Source organism: Engystomops pustulosus, chromosome 4 (assembly GCF_040894005.1).
Source record: "Engystomops pustulosus chromosome 4, aEngPut4.maternal, whole genome shotgun sequence".
NCBI classification, from domain to species: Eukaryota; Metazoa; Chordata; class Amphibia; order Anura; family Leptodactylidae; genus Engystomops; species Engystomops pustulosus.
This window is the reverse complement of record NC_092414.1, coordinates 143,404,862-143,428,406: the sequence shown is the minus strand read 5'-3', so window position 1 is coordinate 143,428,406 and position 23,545 is coordinate 143,404,862. Positions and strand designations below refer to the sequence as shown.

General features: G+C 41.6%; 1 protein-coding gene across 1 annotated transcript in view; it reads left to right on the top strand.

The window, feature by feature from the left end:
• ICE2 (interactor of little elongation complex ELL subunit 2) overlaps positions 1-23,545 on the top strand; it is a 61,285-nt gene that overhangs the window by 11,482 nt on the left and 26,258 nt on the right. Inside the window, exons 7-12 of the mRNA XM_072147880.1 lie at positions 921-1,080; positions 3,564-3,736; positions 13,984-14,218; positions 17,558-18,007; positions 20,151-20,320; positions 21,943-22,072. Coding sequence (XP_072003981.1) covers positions 921-1,080; positions 3,564-3,736; positions 13,984-14,218; positions 17,558-18,007; positions 20,151-20,320; positions 21,943-22,072 — 1,318 coding nt within the window. The remainder of the gene's footprint in view (positions 1-920; positions 1,081-3,563; positions 3,737-13,983; positions 14,219-17,557; positions 18,008-20,150; positions 20,321-21,942; positions 22,073-23,545) is intronic.

Genomic DNA, 23,545 nt, shown 5'->3' with positions numbered 1-23,545 from the left:
TAGAGCTGGAACGGGTGCAGAGGAGAGCAACCAGGATTATTAGGGGAATGGGGGGATTAGAATACAATGACAGATTACAAAATTTGGGATTATTCAGTTTAGAAAAAAGACGACTGAGGGGAGACCTCATTACAATGTACAAATACCTGAATGGAGAGTACAAGGATCTCTCCAAAGATCTTTTTATACCTAGGCCTGTGACCAGGACAAGGGGGCATCCTCTGCGCCTAGAGGAGAGGCGATTCTACCATCACCATAGACAAAGGTTCTTTACTGTAAGAGCAGTGAGACTATGGAACTCTCTGCCGCAGGAGGTTGTTATGGCGGACTCTATGTACATGTTCAAGAGAGGCCTGGATGACTTTCTGGAGAGAAAAAAATATCACGGGTTATGGGGATAAAACATTTAACTCTTAAAGGTTGGACTTGATGGACTTGCGTCTTTTTCCAGCCTTATATACTATGATACTATGGAGCAGGGAGGCGGGGAAGAAGGGATCGGTGTTCCAGCCAGAACCCCCACAGCCCTGTTGACGCTCCCTGAAGCACCTCAAATTAGTTTGCATAAAAAAGTTATTTTTAAATGTCATCTACAGGAGCAATGCTCCTAATAAACATATATTTCTATTAATGCTCATGGGATCTACCCAGCAGCGTAAATAGTTACTCTACCACAAGGAGAATTGGTAGATTTCCTATAAGCATGGTTAAGCAGCAAAACACATGTTGCTACTTACCGAATGCAAACGCTATTGTCTAAACACATATACGTTCAGCGAGGAGTTACTACCATCTGGTTAAGTTTTAATTGAGCATAATGGTTTATTTTTCCTTCCATCCATATTTCATTAAAATCACAACTATGTATACATATTTGTTTACCTGCTCATTCATATTGCATCTTATACAACTCTCAACAGAATGTGACCTTGGATCCAAACATTTCGAAATTGGTCCCAAAGTATTGTCCGCAGGTTGTGCTTACCTCCCAGGCCTTGTTCACCCTCCTTAACAACCATGCTCCAGGGTTTAGTGAACAATGGGAGATTCCTCTGTGTGTGAGGACTATGGATGGCAAAGGTAAGATGTATAGCTCTATTATGTAAAAGTATTTTATCTAGGGCACGTGCCTGATGGATGGGACTGCCAGTGAGACTATGAGAACAGTGGCCTATAAGTTCCCAAAAATGTCTTATGTGTGCATGCCTAATCTGTGCTACATTAGCTTAGGTGGGGTTGCAAGATACAGCTGAAGTAGATCCGGTGCTCCATTGATATGGGATACTAAAAACGGCCCCTGTTATAGTGGCTCAACCCTAGCGAACAGCCTCTTAACCATGTTCACGGGGGATAGATGTTGTTAGGGGCACAATCCCTATAAATAGTTATTCTAGGATCTCTAAAGAGTCTGCAGCGCTTATTACACTTCTCCCTTCCTAACAAGCACCCCACCATACATAGTACCTTGGCTGTGCCTGGTATTCGGCTCTGCTCCATTCACTTAAAAGAGACTGAACTGCAACCCGGCCATGTAACTCTCCACTACTCATGTAAAATTAAAATTTTTAGATTGTTTTCAGTCTTGGGTTAACTATTGCTTATATCAGTATCATATGTACCATAAGTATAACGTTAGCTAGGTGACCTGTTAGACCCTTATTCATACCTGTGATTTACATTAGTTTTCTGTGGTGCTGCTCCATGTGGTTTTCAAAATGGAGAAATATCTGATATCTCAATAGATTTAAATGTCCTCGGAGTGAGGCTACATTCAGACGAACGTATGGGGGTTGTATATATGGCGTATATACGCCCCCCATACACTTCTATAGCATCACGTGCGGCACCGTACCGTAGCAAGATAGGACATGTCCTACCTTTCGACAGAATACGGCGCCATGCTTGGTGAGCAGGAATAAATGGCACCAGCTTGGCGCACTTACCCCTAGGTGAAGCCGAGCTCTGTCTCGGCGAAACGGTGGTAGGGTTTTAGTAGGGCACAGAAAATCATGTATGAAGTAGGGAGAGGGTAGGATTAGACCATTCACACTTCCTCTGTCGGTCTGTCGCAGCAGAGCGCTGAATGCACGCTGTCAGCGGGGAGATTCACTCTCTGCTTGTCGGCCGGTCCATGTTATAAGGTGCTTGCTGAGTGGAGCAGAAGCAAGAAGCTAAGCACCCTGCAGGCAGAGCCTTGCATGGACCCTGTATTGTCAGCACCACACTTGTTTTGTGTGCTTATGTTGCAATTCAACAATAATGAGTGCTCACATCCAATAGTGATTAACGTATTTTTCAGCCTATAAGGCGCACCGGACTATAAGGCGCACCTCTATTAAATGCCTGCTAAGACATATAGGTTCATATATAAGGCGCACTGGAGTACAAGGCGCAGGATCAAATGCAGTACCTAAAAATGACCAGCAGGTGGCAGACCTGTGCACAGTTCAAGCCAGCTACATTTCCCGGGAAACTTGTCTTCAGCGTGTCAGAGAGCTCCGATCTCAGAGGTATGGGTTGCTGGGGGTTAATGCAGGGTGATGCAGCAGGGGTTAAGCGTTCTCCCTCTGCCCCTTCTCCTTCCCTCCTCAGCCAGGGTGTTATTCCTGTGGGGTTCCCTGTGGCTCCTTCTCTTTCCCCTGTTACAGGGCTGTCAGGTATGGGGGATTGTTTACTGATGATGATGATGATTGCCTCGTGGTCGGCACTATGGCAGCTCCGGTCTCTCCGTGCTAGGGGAGGGCAGGATGGGCACAATGTTAGTTGTGGTGCCAGGGCACTTCAGGAGCTAGGGACCCTGTATACTGTGTGGGAAGGTGCAGGAAATTTCTGGGGATGGAGCTATTAAACACTGGTAAATGTACAGTACTTGTCTGTAGTACATTTCTGTATAAGTTCATATATAAGGTGCAACGGCGTATAAGGCGCACCTTTGATTTCTGAGAAAATGAAAGGATTTTTGGTGCGCCTTATAGGCCGAAAAATACGGTAATATATAATACTGTGATGCTGGGATACACTGTATGAGTGATAGTGTTGTATGTGGCATTGATGCTGACAATTACAGCACTCTGTGCCAGATAATATATATTCTACCACCGTGTGTTATTAGATAGTGATTTATAAATCACAATTTTCACCTGGAGATTCTCCTATTGGTAATGTTATGTAGCCAAAAGTGTACCATAAACAAGTGTGAACTGTATCTTAATCCTAATCAGTACAATTTACTCCCTCCTGACATCATCCCGTTATTTGTTTGGGAAGGGTACACATGGTGTACACTGTGGTAAGGCATTTTAGACAAAACCACCAGAATTGTGGCGCAAGTGCGTTTATAAATTTCCCCCATTAAATATTTTCACACCCAACAATTTTTATTTTTAGCAGGTAACTTTGTAAATGTGAATATTTCTTAAAAAAGCAACTCTGGGTATAAAAATATAAGCAGAAAAGGCTCCTGTGGTGGTGGGTTCATAGAAAATAATGATGTAAACCACATTTTACATCAGATTAGCCTACACTAAACCTTAATGTATCTACTCTACTGTCTTTCAAAACAGATGGTCAACCGTGTAAAGTAGTGTATATGGATTCCCCTCTTCCCAAAAAAGAGCTGAGCACAAGAGAAAAAAATCTAATGTTTCATGATGTTGTTTTGGGCAAATTTATGGTGAAAAATGCCATGATCCCTTTGAAAAGTATGCTTCTTGACAAAGACCATGCATCTTCCTCTGTGAGTATATTTTTCTTTTGCATAAACTAGTATGGATTGTATGGACATGGTTTAGAGCCCAGATTGTTAAACATGTATAGTGATTGTGCAGCAACAAATATAGTTTTTGTGCCAGGAATAATTTGTTATCCACGGACCTTCTGAAATCAACTTTTATAAGTATCCTAATGAGCCTGAGGGGCTACCGTAGAAAAATTCTGCACTGGAATCAGTTATTAAAAGGAACCTGTCATCAGAAATTGGCCTAATAAACCACTGCCAGTATGTTGTCAAGCAGTTGAACAGCTTCTAGATCATGTTTCTTTCATGGCCTGGTGTGGTGACTTCATTCAAAAATATCAACTTGAAAGTGAAATGTAAATTGGATGTATAAAGTCAAGGAGGCGAAAGTTCAACACTAAAGTCAAGCTCTCCCTGCCTCTAAACACCTTCTCCCATGTGACGGACATCATGTGCCTGACTTCAGGAGATCGAATCAATGTTGTCCCTGGATGCAGGACCATCAGTTAAAGTAAAGGAGGCGTTCTAAGGCAAGGAAGGCTTGACTTCTGAGTTATATTCTCCGCCGCCCTGACTTCATAAAATCAATTTACAGTACAGACCAAAAGTTTGGACACACCTTCTCATTCAAAGAGTTTTCTGTATAAAAACTATAAAAATTGTAGATTCACACTGAAGGCATCAGAACTATGAATTAACACATGTGGAATTACAGTCATGGCCAAAGGTTTTGAGAATGACACAAATATTAAATTTTAACATGATCTGTTGCCCTCTGGTTTTTATGTGGTTTGTCTTTTTTTTTTTTTTATCACATACAGAAATACAAGTGCAATCATATTATGAGTAACAAAAGCTTTTATTGACAGTAGAATGAGTTACTGCAGCAAGTCAATTCTCCCTGGCAGCTCTCAATCAACTTCTGGACCAAATCCTGAGCAGTCCATTCTTGTACAATCAATGCTTGCATTTTGTCACAATTTGTTGGTTTTTGTTTGTCCACTTCTCTCCTGATGAGTGACCCCCAAGTTCGCAATGGGATTAAGATCTGAGGAGTTTCCTGGCCATGGACCCAAAATCTCTATGTTTTGTTCCCTGAGCCATTTAGTTATCACCTTTGCTTTATGGCTAGGCGCTCCATCATGCTGAAAAAGGCATTGTTGATCACCAAACTTCTCTTGGACTGTTGGGAGAAGTTTCTCTTGGAGGACATTCTGGTACCATTCTCTATCCATGGATGTGTTTTTAGGCAAGACTGTGAGAGAGACGATTCCCTTGGCTTCGAAGCAACCCCACACATGAATGGTTGCAGGATGCTTTACAGTTGGCATGAGACAAGACTGGTGGTATCACTCACCTTGCCTTCTCCGAACAAGCTGTTTTCCAGATGTTCCAAACAATCGGAAAGGGGATTCATCAGAGAAAATGACTTTACCCCAGTCCTCAGCAGTCCACTCCCTATACCTTTTGCATAATAGCAGTCTGTCCCTGATGTTTTTTCTGGCGAGAAGTGGCTTCTTTGCTGCCCTCCTTGACACCAGGCCTTGCTCCAAGAGTCTCCGCCTCACAGTGCATGCAGATGCACTCACACCTACCTGCTGCCATTCCTGAGCAAGCTCTGCACTGCTGGTAGCCCGATCCCAAAGCTGAAACACTTTTAAGAGACGGTCCTGACGCTTGCTAGTCCTTCTTGGGCGCCCTGGAGCCTTTTTGTCAACAATGGAACCACTCTCCTTGAATTCCTTGATGATGCGATAGATTGTTGACTGAGGTGCAATCTTTCTAGCTGTGATACTCTTCCCTGTTAGGCCAGTTTTGTGCAGTGCAATGATGACCATGGTTAACAGAAGAGAAACAATGATGCCAAGCACAAGCCTACTTTTAAAGTGTCCAGTGGTGTGATTCTTACTTACTCAGGATAGTTTGATCTCCAGCCCTGTCCTTATCAACACCCACACCTGTGTTAATGGAGCAATTACTGGAACAATGTTAGCTGCTCCATTTAAGGCAGCCCTGCAATGAATTTGAAATTTTGGGGGAAAGAGTTCCTTTTCTAGGCAAATATTGACTTTGCAATTGCTGTTAAGATGATCACTCTTTATAACATTCTGGAGTATGTGCAAAGTGCCATTATAAAACCTGATGCAGTAGACTTTGTAAAAATTAACATTTCTATAATTCTTAAAACTTTTGGCCATGACTGTATATTTTGAACAAAAAAGTGTGCAACAACTGAAAATATGTCTTATATTCTCGGATTTTCAAAGTAGGCACCTTTTGCTTTGATTACTGCTTTGCACACTCTTGGCATTCTCTTGATGAGCTTCAAGAAGTAGTCACCAGAAAAGGTTTTCACATCACAGGTGCCCTGTCAGGTTTAATAAGTGGGATTTCTTGCCTTATAAATGGGTTTTGTATTATGGCTAGAAAAAGCAGCTAAGTAAAGAAAAACAAGTGGCCATCATTACTTTAAGATATGAAGTTTGGAAGATTGCAGGTGACGTACATGAGTTTTTCAGTCTCCTCTTTGTTGTCTAGAAGCTCTTCTTAGACAGTAAATATTCCCCCTCTTCTGACATTTGGGACAGTCTTCTCTCAGCACTCGCACTACTCCATCTGAGAGATGATATAAAGATTGCCTATAATATTTCTAGGCATCTCAGGAACAGTGTGAGGGCTGAGAGGACACTTCCCCCATTGTCAGATTGTAGGCAAATATTTAAATGCATCTCAGGTTGTAGTCTGCCCAAAGCAGGGGTCCCCAAACTACGGACCGTGGGCCACATGTGGCCCACGTACCTTTTTTATCCGCCCCCCGTCGCATCCAGCTCTTGTCAGGCAGGGGCCTCCATCCGTCTGGACAGGAAGCTTCTGCCGTCACTGTATAGTGCTCGATGCGATTGCTCGAGCGCCCATTTCCACTGTTACTACAGGTAGAGCGATGTGGCCAGAAGACAACCCCGGCGCAGGTTGCTCTTTGAACCTGGATGCGCGGCCGCGTAATGACGTCATCATGCGGCTGTGCACCTCTTCCTGTCCATCAGCAACTAGAAGAAAGAAGACGCGGGAGCCATGGGTGAATATAGGATTTTTTTTTTTTTTTAAAGAGCAATAAAAAGATTGTGGCGGCCGGGGACCCTAATATATAAAATAATTAATAATGGAGGGGCAGCATAGGAAATAAATAATGGTGGGGGGGCAGCATAGGAAATAATTATGAGGGACAGCATAGGAAAAAATTAATGGTGGGGGCGGCATAGGAAATAAATAATGGTAGGGGGGCAGCATAGGAAATAATGGTGGAGGGGCGGCATAGGAAATAATTAATTGGAACCGGACATTGACCATTTTATCAACCAAAAGCAGGCTCATACTTCCCATTGAGATGCTGGTAAGTACTTACTCTTTACTTTAAATATTGTATTTGTCCCTGCTTTGTATTTTTACTTCAGAATAAGTGTACAGAGGAATTTCTTAATTTTTTTTTTTTTTTAAACTTGAGGCCGGCTCTCCAAAGGGACCATGAACCTCACCCCCCCCCCCCCCTATGTAACGGGCAGGGTTAACATCAGGCACTTGTGTACAATGGGCCACCGTTTGATAGACCCTCCCCCCCCAAAAAAAAAAATAAATTATTATTGTGTGTGTGTGTGTGTATGTAGCTCCTAAGTATTACAAGAGAGGGTTCACATTTCCTATGGTTTTAGAGAGAAGCTTCCCATCAACACAGAGGCTAAAGAACTAAAAACTGTAGGTTGTCTCCTTTGATATTATATGAAAAAGAGTGTTTGTTGAGTGTTTGTATGATCTTGATACAGTTGTAGTTTATGAATATTGGAAAGCCATATGTTTTACGGTTTAGCCACAACTATCGCTTCCCCATTTATCTTCCTATTATTTACCATTGCCCAGTCCTGTATAGGAAACATCTGCCTCTGTGAGTTCTGGATATGTTTGGCTTTTTGGGATAAATGTGTCTATTCAGCCTCTGATACACAATCTGCATGAAATAGCCACAGTTAGGCTGGAAGTTGTGGGTGTCTGCTGTGGCCTTTTTGAGACAAAGGGATTGGCTGTGTAAGGGAAAACATATAATAATCTGTTCTTGTCAGACAGGAAGGAGGATTGCTCGCAAAGTAGAGGGGGACATATTTTGGAATAAAGGAATTCTGGACTATGTGCTAACATTGGGACATGATTGGTTCAGGTTCTATTAACCCCTAGGGGACACAGCCTATTTTGGCCTTAAGGACGCGGCCCCATTCTTCAAATCTGACCTGTGTCACTATAAGTGGTTATAGTTTTGGAACGCTATGAGATATCCAGGGGATTTTGAGATTGTTTTCTCGTGACACATTGTACTTCAAATTAGTTTAAAAATTTGGATGATATCTTTTGTGTTTAGTTATGAAAAAAAACTAAATTTGGCAAAAATTTGGAAAAATTCTTTATTTTCAACGTTCTAAATTCTCTACTTTTGATGCAGATAGTCATAGCTCCCAAATAAATTCATAACTTACATTTCCCAAATGTCTGCTTTATGTTGGCATGGTTTTTTAAGATTCCACATATTTTACTAGAATGTTATGAGGCTCAGAATTTAGGTATCATTTTTCAAATTTTTTGTAAAATCACCAAAACCTGTATTTAGATGGACCTGCTCAACTTCTAATTGACACTGAGAGGCCTAAATAATAGCGAGACTCATAAATTACCCCATTATGGAAACTACACCCCTCAACGTATGAAAAACCACTTTTAAGAAGTTTGTTAACGCTTTACGTGTTTTATAGGGGTTAAAACAAAATGGAGGTGCAGTCTGCAAATTGTAATATTTTTTCACAATACACTCATTTTGGGTGGAAAATTAAACATTTACAATGGATTAAATGAATAAAGGCTCCACAAAGTTTGTTACCCAATTTTTCCCGAGTACACGGATACCCCATATGTGCTGGTAACCTGCTGTATGGGCGCACGGCCGGGCATAGAAGGGAAGGAGGCGCCATCCAGATCAGATTTGCTATGTCACATTGTACAGGCTATAATTTTTTTCTTTTTTTAATGTGGACCTATAGCGGCTTATTTCTTTTGCCACATGAGATGCACTTTTCTGGTACGTAATTTGGGGGAATCTATAGGCTAATTGGTGAGATTTTATTAACTCTTTGTTGGTGGAGGAAATGAAAATCATCACTTTTCAGGAAGATTTTTATGGGTTTTTTTTTTGGCTGTTTACCATACCATAAAAATAGTATATTATTTTTATTCTATGGGTCGCCACGATTACAAAAAGACCTCATTTATATAGATTTTTTTATTTTTTTCCCATTTTTAGTGCATAAAAAGTAATTTGGCAAAAATGTTGTTACTTTTAGCATCACCGTCTTTCATATGCATAACTTTTTTATTTTTCGCCTCACAAATCTGTTTAAGGGCTTATTTTTTGCGAAAAGGATTGTTCTTTTTAGTGGTCTTATTTTAGAGTGCATAACATTTTTTAAATCCCTTTTAGAGCATTTTTATAGGGTATTAATTGAAAATGATCTTTTTTCTGGAGCTTTTTTTTGTTTTGTTTTTTACGGGGTTAACTTTGCGGATCTAATAACGATTCTGTTTTATTATACAGATTGTTACGGATGCAGGGATACCAAATATGTGGGGATTTTGTGTATTTTATTCAATTGTACTGAATAAAAACCAATTTGGAGAAAATCTTGTTCATTTTAGCATCACCATATTTTCATATGCATAACTTTTTTATTTTTTGTCTGACAAATCTGGTTAGGGGCTTATTTTTTGCGAGAAGAGTTGTTCTTTTTAGTGGGCTTATTTTGGAGTGCATAACATTTTTTAAATTACTTTTTAGAGCATTTTTTATAGGGTATTAATTAAAAATTATCTTTTTTCGGAACGTTTTTGCGTTTTTTTTCTACGGCGTGTACCGTGCGGGTCCAGTAACGATTCTGTTTTATTATACAGATTGTTACGGACGCGGCAATACCAAATATGCGGGGGGTTTTTTTGTTTTTATGTTTTTTATGCTTTATTAAGTGTTTTTATGGGAAAGTGACATTTTAGGGGCTTATATTTTTATGTATTTATTTTTTATTTATTATAATGTGTAGTGTTAAGTGTTTTTGCATATTTTTACTTATACATACTTGAACTTAAACCAGTGATGCTCTGATCTCTGGTTTAAGTTCAATACACTGCTCTACAATACTATTTTATTGTAGAGCAGTGTAAACTGTCTGAGCAAGCTTGCGCATGCTCAGACAGTTTACAGTCAGACCCGGAAGGGGTCTGGCTGCCATGGAGACCGGGCAGCTCCGGGGCACATGCCAGTCTTCGGAGCTACCCAGAAGTGGATCGGATCCCCCGGTAAGCGGCACGGGGGATCCGATCCACAGCGCAAACACCCTTACACGCCGCGGTCATGTTTGACCGCGGCGTGTAAGGGGTTAACACCTGCGATCGGAGCCGGCTCCGATCGCGGGTGTTAGCGCAGGCTGTCAGCTGTACTAGACAGCTGACAGCCGCTGCTTCTGGTACCGGCTCCGTTCGTGAGCCGGTGCCAGAAGCAGGACGTTATAGAACGTCCCCGTGCGCTAAGCATCTAGCCCCGGGGACGTACTATAACGTCCTGGTGCGCCTAGGGGTTAACAGCACTAAGCTATTATCAAGCCCTCCCTGTCTGAATGATCATTGTTGCTATTGTGCAACAGCACTTATGCACCATGACTGTGGTAATCTTCTTATATTTGTTATGCATGGCTTCTTTCCTTCATAATTTATCAATTTTTATTTATGCTAATGTACCTGAAGGGCTCCTTGGGGTTGTCAAAAGAGCCCCTTTATGCTGTACCTTTACAGCCTGTGTCACTTTAAAGCCCTTCTCTGTAATCTGCTTTATCTAATCTGTAATCAGCACACAGTGGAAGGGGGACATGCTCCTGCATTTTTAACAGCCTGTAAAATCTACAACACAGAGTGGCTCTGGTAAATTTAAAATTCTTCCTTAGGAGGTTGACCATGACCTCGTGAAGCAGCACTGAAGGAGAGCTCTGACACCCACACCTACAAAACTTACCCCACTGGCAGCACATCCCTCCCAGCAGGTTACTATGGGTCCCAGAAAGCCCGGGAAGTGGTCCGAGGCTCCATAGCCCAATTCCTGGATCCCCTGCAAACCGTTATACAAGCCGCGGATGCGGCCATGATGGCGCCGGAACAAGAGGTGCCTGGCGCCACGTGCACCCAGACGGGACAGAGTTCCACTCTCCTTCAGTGGACCCCTCCCAAGCAGCCAGCGCTGATTACAGACTCAGAAGGACTACGGAGGCAGCACGGAGGAGCAGCAATCACCCACAGAGGTACCTCAGACAATGTCCCTGGTACATGAGGGGGATGATGAGTTCCCATCACTTCATTTACTTTATTAGCTAAACTTGAAGCCGTGCATAATCGAGACACGGATACCCTATGACAGTGATGGCGAACCTTTTAGAGCCTGAGTGCCCAAACTTCAACCAAAAGCCACCCTATATTGCAAAGTGCCAGCACAGCAATTTAAGCAGTAATTTATTTCTCCTTGTTCTTTGACAACTTCCAATAGTTCAGCCTCCTAGAGACACCAATGCAGTTGAAAGAAGGAGGGCAAATTCATTGTAGGAAGATTCTGTAGGAAGATTCTTTGAGTCCTGTTGGGTGAACTTCATGCTGGGGTGATGGCCTGGGTGCCCACAGAGAGGGCTCCAAGTGCCGCCTCTGGCACCAGTGCCATAGGTTTGCCACCACTGCCCTATGACAAGATATAGACCAGGTGGGACTATTGGAGGTGGAGGAATCTCAAGAACATACTCTGAAACAGACCATCACCAGATACTTCAAGCCCATTTCACCCAAATTTCGGACATTCTGACACACATTGATGACATAACAATATCCGCATCAGGGGCTTGAGTAAAGAAGTAGAACCCATCCAACTTGTAAAATGGGCACAAGATTCTTTTCCTCTATCCTTGCTGACACCAAAGAACACTCAATTGAAATTGACCGCATCCATAGGGCACTGAGCCCTCAACTCCTCATGTTTCGTTGTTTCCTCTTGTAGTTGTGGTCAGGGCTCAGAGTCTGGGTGGCATCATCTCCACAATTGACTAATTAATAGATACCAAAGCTAATAGCTTCAGTCTGGATGCAGCGGACTGGGAAATCTCATATTCCTGATCTCGGTCACGCCGCTTTATCAGAATTCCTCGAGTCACCCCAGTTTGTCTCCATCTGTCAATTACAAGCCAAGTCAATAATACATTATACACCAAAGTTATCTGACCCCTATGATGTTTCATGAAATGGGCAGAATGGCCATGCCTCTAATGCCATCATGCACCTGCAGACTTTTGGCATATGCTCTGGGCATGCCTCTATATTGCCTCTTTCTGGTCTATGGTGAGCTTACTACTGTCCACAATCCTAAGCAGGCCAATTCCATTTTTTCCACTGATTTGTCTCTTTGGCATATTGGATGAGGAACAGTGGTCTCACTATGAGCGTATATATTTGAGGCAAATGCTTGCTAGAAAAGCTATTCTGATCACATTGATAGGAGATACTGTAGACATCCTTCCGTTTCTCAATGGAAGAAACTTGTTAATAATATTTTACCATATATATAAGTGCAGAGCCCCTCCCAAAGAATTCCTTAAAATTTGGGACTGGTGCGACTCTCCTTTAACCTCTTTTTCACCCATTGACGTTCTCTTTGTTGCATTCATCTAAACTACGAAACGGACAAGCTACTTTCTTCTCTCCTTTGAAATTACTAAGCGTACACAACGTAAATACACATTGGGGGAGATGTATCAATCTGCCTACCCCAGAAATTTGCACCTGAAGTGTCGTTCGCCACATTTACTAAAGGTTTTAGTCCATTTTCCGACTCCTACAAAAAGGGGGTTGTACTTTGTAAAAGGGTGCCAGAAAATTCAATATTGTGGTGCAGCAAACTAGACCAACTAATAGGAGGTACAATGTCCAATCTTATTCGGCACCAGATTAATCATCCAGCATCAGAGACTGGGATTAATCTAGCGCAGCAGAGAATCATCTAGTCCTACTCTGCATTAGTCTGACACATTTATACGTCTGCCCCAATGTTCTCTTTTGTTTGTTTTTTTCCATTATATACCCTACCATGATAAATACCTTTTTAGGATTGGTTTATATTATGCTTCAGATGTGCTTCAGAATATATTATTGCATAAACATATAATGGCACTCTTGTGTACAGTTTAAAGTGGAAGGAGTTCAGCACGTGAACCAGCAGGAAGGTGGCTTACTCATCTGTGTACTGATTTCCCTGTTGTAATCCTGCTTACCAGTGATTGGCTACTTTCTGGGCCAGACAGGTCATAATAAAAACGTTAAAAGGGATCCTATCGGCAGAAATTGTTGTTGAGTAGATTAACATTTTTCCAATCATGTTTTCTTGGCCCAGGCTGATGGCATCCAGAAAATATACTTATGACATGAGATATAAGCTAGTTGTATAAAGTCAAGGAGGCGAGAGCTCAGCACTGAAGTCAAGCTCTCCACATCTCCATAACCCCCATTGTGATTGACATAATGTACTAGACTGCAGGCTAGTTCTAAGATGCAAGGCCTTCCATTACAGTGAAGGAGACGTTCTTAGGGTAAGTGCACACGTCTGCCTGCTTAAAACGGGCCGCAAAATGGGGGAACTTTGCAGCCTGTTGGTATTTGGTGGGATGGAAGAGAATGAGCACTTCTCAGCCCCTTCCACCTTCAAATGAGCTAAGCGGCTGCAATGCGAATCTGTGCAGGAATAGGACCTACTCTATAATTTGTGGCCCAGCCGCACAGCTCGCTCAGGGTGCACCGTAGTTGTGCATAATGGAAGTCATAATGTATGATGACCAAATTTACCTACCTGGATACCACAGTAGATTTTATAAGATGACTCACAAAATGTTTCTAGGTTATTGATTTTATATTTTTGGATCATATACAATTTGCTTTCCCCTGAGTTCTCTGCATAATACAAGAGTCTTTTAAGATCGGTTATAATTGATTGTATGATACCATGTTTTATAGCTTCCTTTATGTTATTGTCTGGGTAACTTCCGGATGCCATAGTTTTGTAGATAACTAATTTATCATGAAGAGCTTTCATCATGTTAGATTTCTGCACTGTCCATTCATTTTCTTTCCTTACCCTGCAGGTTGACAAGCAAAATGCAGATAGCAGTTTGCCACCACATGAGGAAGAGGAAATGGATTTTTCAATTGATGTGACAGAATTGGAAACTTTTGGATCTTTGGATAAGGATGCAAGCACAAACACAATTGTATCTGATTCTGAGTCACCGGAACTAAAGCCGAGCTCCCTTAAAAATTCTTTATTAAATAGACTGAAAATGGAAAAAGAGATCATCAACTCAAACCCAACTAAGACTCGTAAGATTACCATTGTTACACTGTATGCTTTATGTTGTATTGACACCACTTGACATAGGCTCAGTATCATCTGCAGGGAGTCTCGTTGTTAATATTGGTGGCAGTCTAGGTAACTTCAGCTATGTATTACACACCAGTAGCCACTTCAATATAATACAGACGTTCTCTCCTGGATACATTTCCTATAGGGGAGTATACCTCAATTATAAGGCAGATAACACAATGCCTTTTGTTTAACACCTTGGCAATAAAGTGAACACCCCAATAACAGAATTCAGAAACTCCTCAGAAAAAAATATATTACCATATATACTCGGGTATAAGCCGAACCGAGTATAAGCCGAGACCCCTAATTTAAACACAAAAAAACTGGTAAAACCTATTGACACGAGTATAAGCCGAGGGTGGGAAATGTATTGGTCACAGCCCCCCCAGTATATAGCCAGCCAGTCCCTGTACTATATAGCCACCCAGCCCCCGGTAGTATATAGCCAGCCCCCGGTAGTATATAGCCAGCCCCCTGTAGTATATAGCCAGCCCCCTGCAGTATACAGCCTGCCAGCCCCCTGCAGTGTACAGCCTGCCAGCCCCCTGCAGTGTACAGCCTGCCAGCCCCCTGTAGTGTACAGCCTGCCAGCCCCCTGTAGTGCACAGCCTGCCAGCCCCCTGTAGTGCACAGCCTGCCAGCCCCCTGTAGTGCACAGCCTGCCAGCCCCCTGTAGTGTACAGCCTGCCAGCCCCCTGTAGTGTACAGCCTGCCAGCCCCCTGTAGTGTACAGCCTGCCAGCCCCCTGTAGTGTACAGCCTGCCAGCCCCCTGTAGTGTACAGCCTGCCAGACCCCTGTAGTGTACAGCCTGCCAGACCGCTGTAGTGTACAGCCTGCCAGACCGCTGTAGTGTACAGCCTGCCAGACCGCTGTAGTGTACAGCCTGCCAGACCGCTGTAGTGTACAGCCTGCCAGACCGCTGTAGTGTACAGCCTGCCAGCCCGCTGTAGTGTACAGCCTGCCAGCCCGCTGTAGTGTACAGCCTGCCAGCCCGCTGTAGTGTACAGCCTGCCAGCCCGCTGTAGTGTACAGCCTGCCAGCCCGCTGTAGTGTACAGCCTGCCAGCCCGCTGTAGTGTACAGCCTGCCAGCCCGCTGTAGTGTACAGCCTGCCAGCCCGCTGTAGTGTACAGCCTGCCAGCCCGCTGTAGTGTACAGCCTGCCAGCCCGCTGTAGTGTACATTATTAGAATGTCGGCGTGCGGCTGACATCACGATGTCTGCGACACACCAGGACACGGAGCAGATGTCAGGGCCGCAATGTATGGAAGAGGACCTGCCTGGTGGAGGGGGAGTCGTCTGAAGGTTAGTAAACTTTTTGTGGTTTTTCTTGACTCGAGTATAAGCCGAGTTAGGGTTTTTCAGCACATTTTTTTGTGCTGAAAAATTGGCTTATACTCAAGTATATACTTAAGGTGAAAGCCACCTACAGAGTTATAGGACCACCCCCTTTAACTGTTGTGCCTTCAGCATTCAACAGTACCTCCTGTGATGTATGCACACCCAATACTATGGTATACTAATACCAATGCGAACACATATAGCCTATTGTGTCCCCAGACCGGAGACCAAGTCAAAGTGAAAATCAAAGTGTAATTACAATGTAAGAAAACTTTATTAAATATCCATAAAATCCAATAAAAGAATGTGCAGTGGCAGATGAAGGTACACAGAAAAAAAGAGTCATCCCACGCGGTCACTACAGAATCATAATGACATTATCATATACAAAAATGCCGTATTTCATTAGTATAAAAATTGTTGCCCAAGGCCTATAAATGAATACCTTATCAATTATCTCATGGCTGTGACAAGCCGTGCCTACATTCTGCATCAAATGCGTATGAGTATCATCACATGATGCTGCTAGGGCTCGTAACCATAACAAGCCCTGTGACTCATGCGTGATAACGCATGCGTGATAGACAGGTAATCACAAGAGGCCGAAGAGACTAGAAGACGGAATAATGTGCACGTGCATATTCACAGATGTTAGTAACAGTATCCTAGGTAGGGATGCGTGTGCTTTGTACATCCCGGTGCTTAACCAAATCAAAAGGAATTTACTAGTGAGTTACAACGGTTTCCATAACCATAAATATGTTGCACATTAAGACATGATATGCTTGAAATTGTTATTGATTATAAAAACAAATATTCAACGAATCCACAGTATTGATATATTATATACATAGAGCCTACAACTCCGCGTAATAGATTATAGAGCTACAGTATTTTTTGGATTATAAGGCGCACCATCAATAAATGCCTGCTAAAACATCAAGTTCATATATAAGGTGCACCGGATTATGAGGCGCACCTGATTATAAGGATGAATGATCAGCAGGTGGAAGACCTGTGCACAGTTCAAGGCAGCTGTTGTCTGTAAGTATGGCTCATATATAAGGCGCACTGGACTATAAGGCGCACCTTTGATTTTTGAGAAAATCAAATAATTTTTTGTGCGCCTTACCCTGAAGTGAATATGCACGTGTGCATTATTCCGTCTTCTAGTCTCTTCGCCCTCTTGTGTTTTCCTGCCCATCACGCATGCATTATGGGAGACATCACAGGGCTTGTCATGGTTACGAACCCCAGCAGCGTTTTCCGTGTGCACGCTAGCTGCTCACATGGTCTATGTGATGATACTCATTATGCATGCGTGAAGATCACAACCATGTGACAGCAATGCCACTAATAGGCTGAGAAATCAGTCAAAAAGTCACCTATGACGCCACCCCCAGGCGAAGGCTTTGTGAGCCGAAACGCGCGTCAGGGCAGGAGTCACCCAGGTCACCTGAACCACCACCACTCACTACATGGGTAAGAACATCCCTCCTTATATTGTGGAAGATATGATATGGTATTCATTATAGGCCTTGGGCAACAATTTTTATACTAATGAAATACGGCATTTTTGTATATGATAATTATGATTCTGTAGTGACCGCGTGGGATGACTCTTTTTTTCTGTGTACCTTCATCTGCCACTGCACATTGTTTTATTGGATTTTATGGATATTAAATAAAGTTTTGTTACATTGTAATTTCAGTTTGGTTTTCATTTTGGCTTGGTCTCCGGTCTGGGGACCTATATATATTTATACTCGACTATATACGGTAATAGATTTTTAATCAAAATGTTATAGCCTCCCGCAAAAACAAGACCTCAGGTGACCACAGAAATCAAAAATGGTGTAACTACAATATAATAGATTATTACATCCCAGACATCTGTTATTCTCCTCATGTTATTGTGACTGCAATGATATTGATATTTTACCTGTTATAAAGGTTGCAGTTCAGATGTAGTCAATGATGTGAAGAAAAAAAGATTGAGCAGTCAAGAGCCTTCAAAAACGAGTGACTCTGATACCCAGTTAAGAACAACCAGCAATGAGAGCGACTCAGATGATGACAAACTTGTGATTGACGTTGACAGTAAAATGAGAGAGCACAGCAATAAGGCAGCCACACCGTCCATTCCTACTCCACCACAGCCCCCCAGGGACAGAAAATCTGCTAAGAAGATTTCTAAAGATATTGACCCTTTGGGGCAGATTCTGAAGATGCAAACTCAGCTTCTAAAAACAGATCCAAAGAAGATGGAACAAGCGAGTTTGGTAACTCTGGAGAGAAGTGAACCTTCTACACAACATGCACCAAGTTTCCAACAGAATTTGTCAAGTTCTTTTATGGAGTCCCAGAGGAAGGTGGACGTTAGTCATCCCAGTAATGTGAAGTGTAGGTATTCTAGTCTATACTCTGAGAAGATGCACATTTAATGGGGTTGTTTGTGAAAGACCTTAATGACATATCCATATGCCTGGGGGCATGCACCCATTGTATCAGGTGTATATGGCATGTGGATGTGCCATACATACATACAGTATCATGATACTTTCTCAGTATCTTCTATTCTTAGAGATGCAGAGTGAACTTTATGATAAACCATCAGACTAGGTACACGCATGCACTTTCAGCCCAAGTCTTCTTTTCCCACTATGAATAAAGGATCGATAATGGAAGGTCAATTGAAGTTTATGTGGAACTGAAGGTGAATGGATGTATTACAGAGTATACCAGAAACCCCAAGTGTGAAATAGGCCTAACATGTTCAAACTTTGTAACAAAATATCTGACATGTTGAAGGTTTTTTTTCACCACCACAATTTACTCATGATATTTGATGCAATTGGAAATCTTTGCAGTCCCATCATTGTACTGGAAGATGCCAAAACATAAATGGCAGAGCTTGTAGCAGGCATTACATTTAAAGCGCTTAGTGCATATCTCCTGGGAGAAGATAGTGATGATTTTTTTCTGGGAAGAGCAAAGCATTTACTACTATTGTATGGTAATTTGGTGTACACAGCAATTACAATATTGCGATATAGTATATAGCAATGTGTACTTAATGTACTGTAATACGTTATACCTGCAGCTCTCCTGGCCGACGATGTATTGTATTGACTGCCCTAGTAAATTATGTTGTCACCATTGACAAAGTTCTCAAAAAGCAGCATCTCCCAATAAAATCCATTATGATAAACCAGGGGCAGTTACTCATAGATCCAGGCACAGTGACTGTGGTAATCTTCTTTGTATACCATGGCCTTCTTCATTCTAAAATCAACTTTTATAAGGGGGAAGTGTTCTTCACAGTGTAACAGCCTGTGAAGATGCAGCACAGAGGTGCACAGGTAACAACTCTACAGCTCTTCTGGCTTTATCAGCTTAACTATAAATGTTGATTTTAGAATGAAAGAGACCTTGGATAACAAATATAATATTACCTACAATGATTTTGAAGGTGATTTTGGCTTATAAAGCCCTTTTTCCTCATCAGTTTTGTTTAATTTCTGGCAGTTATATGATGCTTTTAGCAAGTCAGCTGTTAAACAATGATTTCACATTATTAAGGATAATATTTTGAATAGAATTTTTATGATTATTGGGGGGAGAAAACAATCTCAAGGATATGTAAGATTATTCAAGAAGAATACTCAAGTGAGGTGATGTTTCTTAGTCAAAAACACTGGGAAAAAGATTTAGGTAGTTTTTCATGGATCAACGGGTCAGGGATCATCAATCTATTACTGTCAATTGTCTTTACTGAGCAACAATCACAGAATCATGTGGTTTAATTTGGTGCATTGTTTATTCTTATACCCCATATGAATTGAATAAAATGAAATTAAGGGACAATGCAGTCTGCCAAAGATGTGGGGAGGAATGCGCCGGCCATATACATTTAAGTTGGGATTTTCCGATAATTTGCTGCTTTTGGGTAGAAATTCATTAAAAACTTGAGAGCAGTCTAGGGTGGGATTAGAGTTTTCTCCTAAGGTTCTTACTATGAATTCTCTCACCATTGAGGATTGTCTCCCTCTGACATAAGATCAGCATAGTGTACTATAGGATATGAAAAAACTATTGGGAGTAATGGTCTATTTGAGTACAGTAGTGTGGAAGGGGTGGGCAGATTATTTGTCCAATGACAAATAATGTATGGTTTGGTGTATGGTTTGTTATAATAAGTAGTATATGTTTTACTATATGATACAAATAATTTAAGAAAAGTTGATTATGATAAAAAGTATTTTCAATCATAACAATCCTATTCTTACAAAACTAAGCATATAGTTATTAGACCTCAAAATGCCTTTATTCTAGCTTATCAGAAAAAAAGTCAATGGATGCAGCACTCCCGAAGGATTCATAGGTTCATAGGTTTCAGCTCCTCCATGGAGCCAGTGCCACTCCATAAACCCTTTCTTCTGCTATTTTATATTCTAGCCTATATATAATAACATTGGTATTTTTGTCTTTGGTTTAATCATTTAACTACAATTAAAAATATAGTTACTCATTTTTTCTTTTATAGACCTACTCTCCCATGAGCTCATGACCTTGAAAGAGGATTCAGCAGAGTATGAAGTAGAACCTGAAGAAAACTGCTCATATAAATTGTTTAGTCTGGATGACCTGCTGCTCCTAGTAAAGAGCCCCGTGCACATGGCAAGGACACGTTCAATAAAAAAGACATGTAAAGTGGTGGGTCATTTTTCCAGCTCATCTTTAAAAGCAGTAGTGGTACACCAGTCCTGTTTCGACAGTGTTTGTAGATCCAGCGGTCACTGCTCTTCGAATTGAGGGTGCATCCACGCACATGTATGCTCGCCCGGCTGTAGCGCTGCTCATTCTTCAATATATAATTAGATGGGGACAATACCAGTTACAACATGTCTCCAAATATATGTCCATATTATGAACTATCTGTATAATAACAATGCACAGCAAAAAAAAAAAAAAAACAGAAGTAATATTAAGGGCCAATACACAGGGTATGCTAAATTGCATATAGACAGATGATAATGCTGATGTGAGAATATATATATATATATATATATATATGATATTTCATCAAATGCATTCTGGACCTTTAGTCTCATACAAGTCTCTTAGTGAGACTTGTATGAATTTATATATTTTTTTCTCACAGCATTATAATTGGTCTAAGGATACCCTGTGTAATAGCCCTTTTTATTCCGTTATTTATTAAATTTTAGCTGTGTATTGTTATTATACAGATAGTTCATAACATGGGCATATATTTGGAGACATGTTGTAACTTGTATTGTCCCCATCTATTTATATCTTGATCATGTGTCAGCTATTGGTTCACACTTTGGAGCTTCATGTCTCCCCACTTTTTAGTCAGTAATTTTTGCTTTACATTTTGACTTATTCTCCAAGTGGTATTTCTCACAATATATTGTATGTGCAATGTAATGATGTGTTAAATTATTTAATTTTGTTTAAATGTTGGTAGTTTTAAGTGCTCTCTTGTTGGTGGAAGTTTACCAATATACGTCTATTACACTTTCTGCTAATTTTTCTTGATATGTTAAGTGATGCCTCCTGTTTTTTACCTCATCAGCTAGAGATTAATGTCCATAAAATGGCTGCTGATGGAGAGTCATGTGATCTCCAGCTCTCCAAGAACAATCACATGGACAGATAAGATCATATGCCATTTTAGGGTCAGGTGTATGGTCCTACTGCATTCAGTGTGTCTGTTCTATCCAAGTCTGGTCTTTAATGGACATCTGCCACTAGATTACTGAGGGAAGAGTGTCCTAGTTAGCTTTCTTGTCACCTCTGGGGGATGCTGGCATAGTTATAGCTCTTACTGTTATAGATCTTCCAAATTCCGAAGAAAATAACTTTGTAAACAGCCAGCAATCCGCAAATCTCATGCATGTGCAATACCACCATTCCATGAACTGCCTGCAGCTTACTGCCAGCTCCGCAAGGAATGGTGTTTTTTCACGCATGCACAAGTTTTGCTGACAGCTGCCTGACGTCGCCGGGTGTCTGTGAAAAGCTGACAGGGTGGGGGTCAGTTGCGGCGTGCATACTTGGCCGTTTTACAAAGTAATTTTCTTTGGATTTCGGAAGACCTATATCTAATAAAAACCACTGCCAGCATCCCCTAGAGGTAACGAGTAAGCTGATTAGGACACTGTCACTAATCTGGTGGAAGATGTCCTTTAATACTAAGACTGTGACTGCCCACAAGCTTCGATCCCACTTGACTCTAATACTGATAAGTTCATTCTACCTTCATTCCTGTATCTGTATTTTAACAAATTGCTGTTTATCTTTTATATTAGCAAATCCCATCTTTTTTGCTCAGCAAGGTGAATTACCAGACCTGCTATGGGGTGGAGGTGCTAACAGACAGCGAGAGGTGTCGGCTGTGGACCGAAAGTCTTATACACTCTAAATGTGAAATGTTTGTTGGTAAGTCTCTAATTTTGCCTTGTGTTATCTGACATCAAAGTCCTAGAAATTGTAACTTTAATGCTAATATTTTGTGCAATACAATATGAATAATATACAGAATAAAGAAAAATCTGTATGCTGTTACAGCAAGACGTATATCTATATTCAGAACATGCTGTTTTGTCCCATACAAAAATCATAAAGATTTTAGTAATAAAAGGTTCTCTCTTCCTTTTTTCCTGTAGCGAGCAGTCTATCTGAAGCCGTGTACTCAGCATAGGAAATATTTCACTTGATTATTCAGCTCTGTAAGACTATCCAGCCGCTGAATATAAAGCGTTAAATCATTAGCCACCTCATAAGGTTCCTTTATCCCTTACTCACTAACTGCTAAAATAAGGAAGAAGAGCAGAGGAAAAAGAAGCAGAGACTTGTTTCTTTCAGAAAAAAATATATAAAAGTTTATAATTATCATTTGCTCAATTTATTTGTTTAGTTACACGTTAAAATTCCTTTGTTTACATTGGGCCATACAGCCAAATTCCATACATTAACTAGTGGCTGTTCTGGTGAATGGGACATAACGGAAAAACTCGAAACAGCTACTAATACATAGAGAATGAACGATTATAAAAGCCATCGTTCTCTCAGGTCCTTTAGGTGTCCTAAATGTCCCATATGGGAATATTTTAAAACACTACTTTTCTCAGACTTTTGTAAGGGGTTATTTCACAAATGACCCATTTCCCTTATTAGAAGGATAGGGAATTAGAGTACACATCCTAAAAATATTTTATGGAAAAAAGCTCTGGCATCTCCTTTGTTGCCTTGGAATGCAGTAGTGGAAGATTATGTGTCAGTTTAGCATGTAATTATAGAAATGGGAAAGATTCAGCAAGAGCCGTACCATATGCACATGCTCCCAGGAGATAGATAGTCCCAGTATCACGGGTGCTCCTGCGATCTAGGTTTCGGATCGCAGGCACATCCGTGCCCCTTTCCGAGCTCACTCAACTCGCCACTTTCCGGCTTCCGTCCCGGATGGCCTGCGAGCGCCGGCACTCATGGTTTTAAAGGGCCAGTGCGCTGCTGATCTGCGCTGCCCTCTTCCAGGGTTCCTATAAAGACCGGTGGCTCCCAGCATTCCCCAATCGGATCTTGGTGCTTCATGCCTATGAGGAAGCTTTCCACAGTGTTTCCTTCCCAAGTGTTGACCTCCCATTGTGACCCCAGACCTGTTCCTGATTCTGCTCCTTCACTGCCAGCCATGATCTCTTGCTCTATCCCCGACCTTGCTTCATTGCCGCCTGCCTTGGCGGTCTGCCTGTTCCCGACTGCGAGACTGCCTAGTGATCCTGTACCTCGACTTTGGAAGCACCGTGGTCAAGTCATGCCTGTGGAATGACCTGGTTGTACCACGCTGTAGACTGGTGGGCTCTGGTGAAGTCCCAGGTGTCTGCTTACATCATTGTCCGTGGTGGTCCAGGGGGT